This window comes from Nematolebias whitei, chromosome 3 (assembly GCF_014905685.2).
Source record: "Nematolebias whitei isolate Nwh7 chromosome 3, NemWhi1, whole genome shotgun sequence".
NCBI classification, from domain to species: Eukaryota; Metazoa; Chordata; class Actinopteri; order Cyprinodontiformes; family Rivulidae; genus Nematolebias; species Nematolebias whitei.
In genome coordinates, this window is record NC_056500.1 from 17,762,520 (window position 1) to 17,767,732 (window position 5,213).

At 35.9% G+C, this 5,213-nt stretch overlaps 1 protein-coding gene across 1 annotated transcript in view; it reads right to left on the reverse strand.

The window, feature by feature from the left end:
- Window positions 1-5,213, reverse strand: part of LOC119430619 (arf-GAP with coiled-coil, ANK repeat and PH domain-containing protein 2) — a 58,825-nt gene that overhangs the window by 32,827 nt on the left and 20,785 nt on the right. The window contains exons 5-6 of the mRNA XM_037698054.1: window positions 2,062-2,120; window positions 1,047-1,230 (exon numbers count right to left, since the gene is read on the reverse strand). Coding sequence (XP_037553982.1) covers window positions 1,047-1,230; window positions 2,062-2,120 — 243 coding nt within the window. The remainder of the gene's footprint in view (window positions 1-1,046; window positions 1,231-2,061; window positions 2,121-5,213) is intronic.

Below are 5,213 nucleotides of genomic sequence, written 5' to 3' on the forward strand. Positions count from 1 at the left end.
TATATGCTAAACAATACACTAAAAGATCTAAGATATACAATAAAAGACTTAAGATATACGCTAAAAGATCTAAGATATATGCTAAACAATACACTCAAAGATCTAAGATATACACTAAACAATACGCTAAAAGATCTAAGCTATACGCTAAAAGATCTAAGATAAACGCTAAATAATACGCTAAAAGACCTAAGATACACACTAAACAATACACTCAAAGATCTAAGATATATGCTAAACAATATGCTCAAAGATCGAATATATACGCTAAACAATACGCTAAAAGATCCAAGATATACACTAAAAGACCTAAGATATACGCTAAACAATACACTAAAAGATCAACGACAAACACTAAACAATACACTAAAAAGTCCAAGATATATGCTAAACAATATGCTCAAAGATCGAATATATATGATAAACGATATGCTAAAAGATCTAAGCTATATGCTAAACACCATATTATTTTACATTATTAGTGTTTAGCGTATATCTTAGATCTTTTAGCGTATTAGCGTTCTTTTAGCGTATATCTTAGTGTATATCTTAGTGTATATCTTAGATCCTTATGTACCGTTTCTTTTTATACTTTATATTTGTGCTGTTTTTGGGTGTAACTGGGACCTTGTGTACACAATTTTGTTCCACCTCATGTACCACATGTGATGCGAATGACAATAAAGATACTTAAACTTGAACTTGTTAGTCTCATTGAGTCACGAGGACTCATTTTCAAGAGACCCGTTTTAGACAAAACCACAGATAAAGTAAACACAACAATAAACAATAGAATGTAAATAAAGTAAAAATTAAAAAGTAGTGTCATAAAATAAAATAAAATTAAGATACTACTAAATGCTAAGTATGCTAATGCTAAGCCTCATCAATCTGTTTCTGCATTGAAGTCTCATTAATAAAAATCGCATCCCTCTCAAAAATAAAACCCGCTGCACAAGTGACTTCAAGTTTTGGATTAAACTCTCTCGTACAGCACAAACACATTTTTAATAATTTGTTTCTGTCATAAGAGCATCAGTTAGTACCTGTAAGACGTAGTCAAGGACGATGTGTCGGAAGCACTTGCGTGTGGCAGTGAGGATGTTGGTGGCCTCCTCCACTTCGTGCTGCTTGTTTCGTGGAGCCTGAGCATTCTTGATAAGTGCCGTCTCCTTTTCCTCGCTGACTTTGTCAAATTGTTTCTTGGCTTCTTTGAACTTACGTAGGTCACTGTGAACAAGGAGAGGAAAACAGGCTTTTTTTTAATTGTTTTTTTTTTTTTTTTAAAGGCGGGGGGTTACATTTCACACTTGAATCTGGACCATATCCGTTTTTGCTTAATCGTAAATGTTAAGCAACTTTAAACTACATTTAGTAAATGTGTAACTCTAGTAGACCTATCTGAGCTTATGCACCCCAAAATACACTAATCCAACTATGGAAATACACTAAGATATTTTTCTTTATCTGCAACAGCCTAATGGGGCAAAGGTGAGTTGTCAAAAGGAAGATAGGCTTATCTGAACTCTGAAAGAACTTGAGCATGCTGCTGTAAAGAAGCTCACAAAAAGTCAAAGGTCATTGTATGAATCCCAGTGCCCTGGAAATCCCTATAAGTGAAAACAACAAATATTTGCTGAAAGCCCTTGACCTGGCTTTTGTGAAAGCCCCCAGTCAGTGTGTGTGGAGAGCCGTTGTGATATAATCTTTACATTAGAAAGCTACAAGATGGCCACTAAGAAAAATATTTCCATGAAAGTATGAGTGTTAATAATGTGGGTGTGGAGCTTTGAGGCGCCTGAGGCAAAGACTCTAAATCCTTACAATGACTTACAGACTGAGTAACTGCTTCCTGTATGCTCAAACTGGGAAGTTTTATAGTATTAATCCATTTTGTGTTTTTATTCCTACTGCAGAAGTCCTTTTGTTGTTTATTTCACATCTTTTGCATCAACGTCAAATGTCCAGAAATCCTGCTTCTGCAGTCAATATTATTTTGGAGTTTTACAAGAGAACTTTTTTTTTAATTTTATTTTCATGTTTTGTCATTTTAATACTCACTCTTTCACAAAGGTTTGCAGTTGAGTCTTGATTGATCTCTGGGCCTGATCAAATAATATCTGTACAAAAAGAAGAAAAAAGTAATAACTGCTCATATACCAACAAAAAAAAACTATAAAAGGTTATTTATCAAAGAGCACCAAAAAAGTTGATGAATTTTCTTTCCTGGCCAGTCAGCACTCTGCATCTCTGTTTGGGAGAGTTTTGTTAACATGACAGGGTGCAATTATGCTGCTAAATTTACACAAACACACACTGACTTGGTAAACTCCCCTCATAAAGATATAAACACAAGAAATGACGTGATTCGCCTCCTCGTGCTTGCGACTCATGCCCTCATTAACCTGCATGCTTCCTCAAAAATAAGATAAGTGGCGGGGGGGGGGGGGGGGGGGAGAAGCACTTTAAGTGTGTCTTTAATAAATGTATTAGATAAAACAATGTGAGCAGTGTGGCTGGGAGAAGTGACCACCGGCAAACAGATTGAGCTCTGTGTTGGAGCGGATCATGTGCTGAAAGATGCTGAGTGGCAAAAAGCAATCAGACAGAGTCAGCTGATGTGGTCGCAGTCTCCTCTGATGAGCAATGATCACTGTGGCTCCTGAAGACTTTCAGCAGACTTAGTCTGGAAAGCCAAAACAAGTCAAACTTTGTGACCCCTTTTTGAGTTACTATGTTTTTCTCATCTTCAATATTTTTTCATTGGTTCAGAAATCAAACCAAACTTTATCAAGCTGCTTTGTTTACAGGATTTGTGTGAAGATTTTGCCAACTGCCTTCCAATACATTACACAAATCTGCAGCTATAACATATTTATAATCTGTTTGAGGAGTTTCAGTCAGGGTTGACAGTTCATCATAGAACAAAAACATAGGGATGCACCGATCCACTTTTTTTTTTTCTTTTTTTTTTTTTTACTTCCGATCCGATCCCGATACCTAAATCTAAATATCGACCGATACCAATCCAGTTCCGATATCATGATCATCGATTTTATGAGGCTGTAATAATCTCCTCTCAAGTACAATTTGTACAAATATATGCACGCATGTCCAAAAAAGGCAACTTGAGGTAAGTTTTATTAATGTTGGATACGTTTTAAAGTTAGAATTAAATTCTGCTCGAATGTCCAACGTAAAACTAACTTTACCACAGTTTAATGTGGAGCTATGGCTCTGCAGACATTGCGCGTTGCTGTCTTGTTTTGTGGTGTTTCTAGTGTAAAATACTTCCACACAGCGGACATATTTAGATGAAAAGTTTGTTAGCTGTTAGCCATAGTGCTGCTAACTCAGTCCTCACATTGTAGCTGGCTGCAAACTATGAAATGGATTTCCTGAATGTGAGGCGGGTCTTATTACTCTGGGTTCATGAAGCACGCCTCCGTTCAGGAAATCCATTCCATAGTTTGAAGCCAACGTGCATCATGGATCGGAAATCTCTGCAGGTTGGATCGGAAAAATCCAATACGTAAATGATGCTGGTGTGCATTATGTATGGATCCGTCACATAGTCACCGATACCCAATCCAGAAGTTTTTCCGATATCTGTACCGATATTGATATTGGATCGGTGCATCTCTACAGAAACAGCACTGGTGAAAGTTACTAACTGGGCTTGTGTCTATACTGGTGCTGTTAGACCTCAGTGCTGCATTTGATACAGTTGATCACAATATTCTACTACAGAGGCTTGAATATGATATTGGGAATACAGGAACAGCTCTAAAATGATTTAAATCATATTTATTTCATAGATTGTAGAAGTTTGTAAATGTGTAAATGTAAATAATGAATCTTCTTTATACACCAAAGTTAGTCATAGAGTTCCTCAGGGTTCAGAACTTGGATCTGCTGAAGGTTTCTTCCTGTTAAACGGGAGTTTTTCCTTTCCACTGTTGCCGTTGTGCTTGCTCAGGATGGGAGACTGCGATGAAGTGAAGATTCAATTAAATCTGGTGGCTTCCTTGGGTATATATCTGAAATGTTTTTTTAAAATGTATGTGAATGTTTCTGTTCAGTGCCCTGAAACGACTTCTGTTGTGACTTGGCGCTATATAAATAAAGTGAATTGAACTGCAGCTCAGGATACGTCTTGTGATGACTTAACTTTCATCCATATTTCCTTAGCCAGTTTCCTTGTCTGGACACTTTTTGATGCAAATTATATAAATATCTTCAGTCCATTACAACAAAATCCAGTCCAGTACCTGCTCATTTGATTAATATAATCAAACCCTCTTCTTCTGTTACTGAATAAAGATTAAACAAATGATCAATGGCCAGAAACACTTACAGTAAAGATGAACATTTATCACTTTTATAATTACACAAATTCACATTTGTACTAGTTTCTGTAAATTTACCAAGGCTTTTAGAGAACAGACAATCTTTTATGCCCTTTTTGAAAAAAAAAAAAAAAAAAAAACTTATTTGGTATTGTGTTTACCCAAACTGGTATGAATGCATGAATAAAAAAAATAAACAAAGTCCCTGAACACAATCGTTGCTTCATTTATGGCTTTTCACTTAAATGTGAAGATACATACAAAGCTTGTTCAGTAAAAGCATCAAATGTAACAAAGTTTAAATAACGAGGTTAAATAAAACGTGTAGCCACATGCTCTGAAAAAATGTTTTACCAATAAATTTACAAATCTGTAAACCACACACGAAACACAAACTGCTTAAGTTTAAAATCATTGCCCACCTTCATAATGTTTTGTGACAAATAAAACCTTATTAAAGAAACTATGATACATATTTTTAATCAATGGTAAATATTAAAAGCAGCCATGGCATTTGTTTAGTTTTTTTGTTGTTGTTTTGAACAGTGTGTAGGGGCAATGACAAGTGTAATGCCGACTAAAAACTCACTCAGTGTGATACAGAAAGCTAACAGATATAAAACTTGACAGCAAAGATCAGCAGGACATTCGCCACAGATCAGTGCTCAGTGCTTCTTCTCTGCAGCCGGAGCAGTCTCAATGAGAGAACAAAAAGAGAATGGCAGGGTTTCTTTTGTATCTGAAACTGACAAGTAAGCAGTTTCACAATGGGCCTTCAAAACAAATTAATATATAGTAGTCCTTATCGTGAGTGAGATCCGTATCCTGAAGATCTGTGACAAGTGAAAAACTATGAAGCAGGAA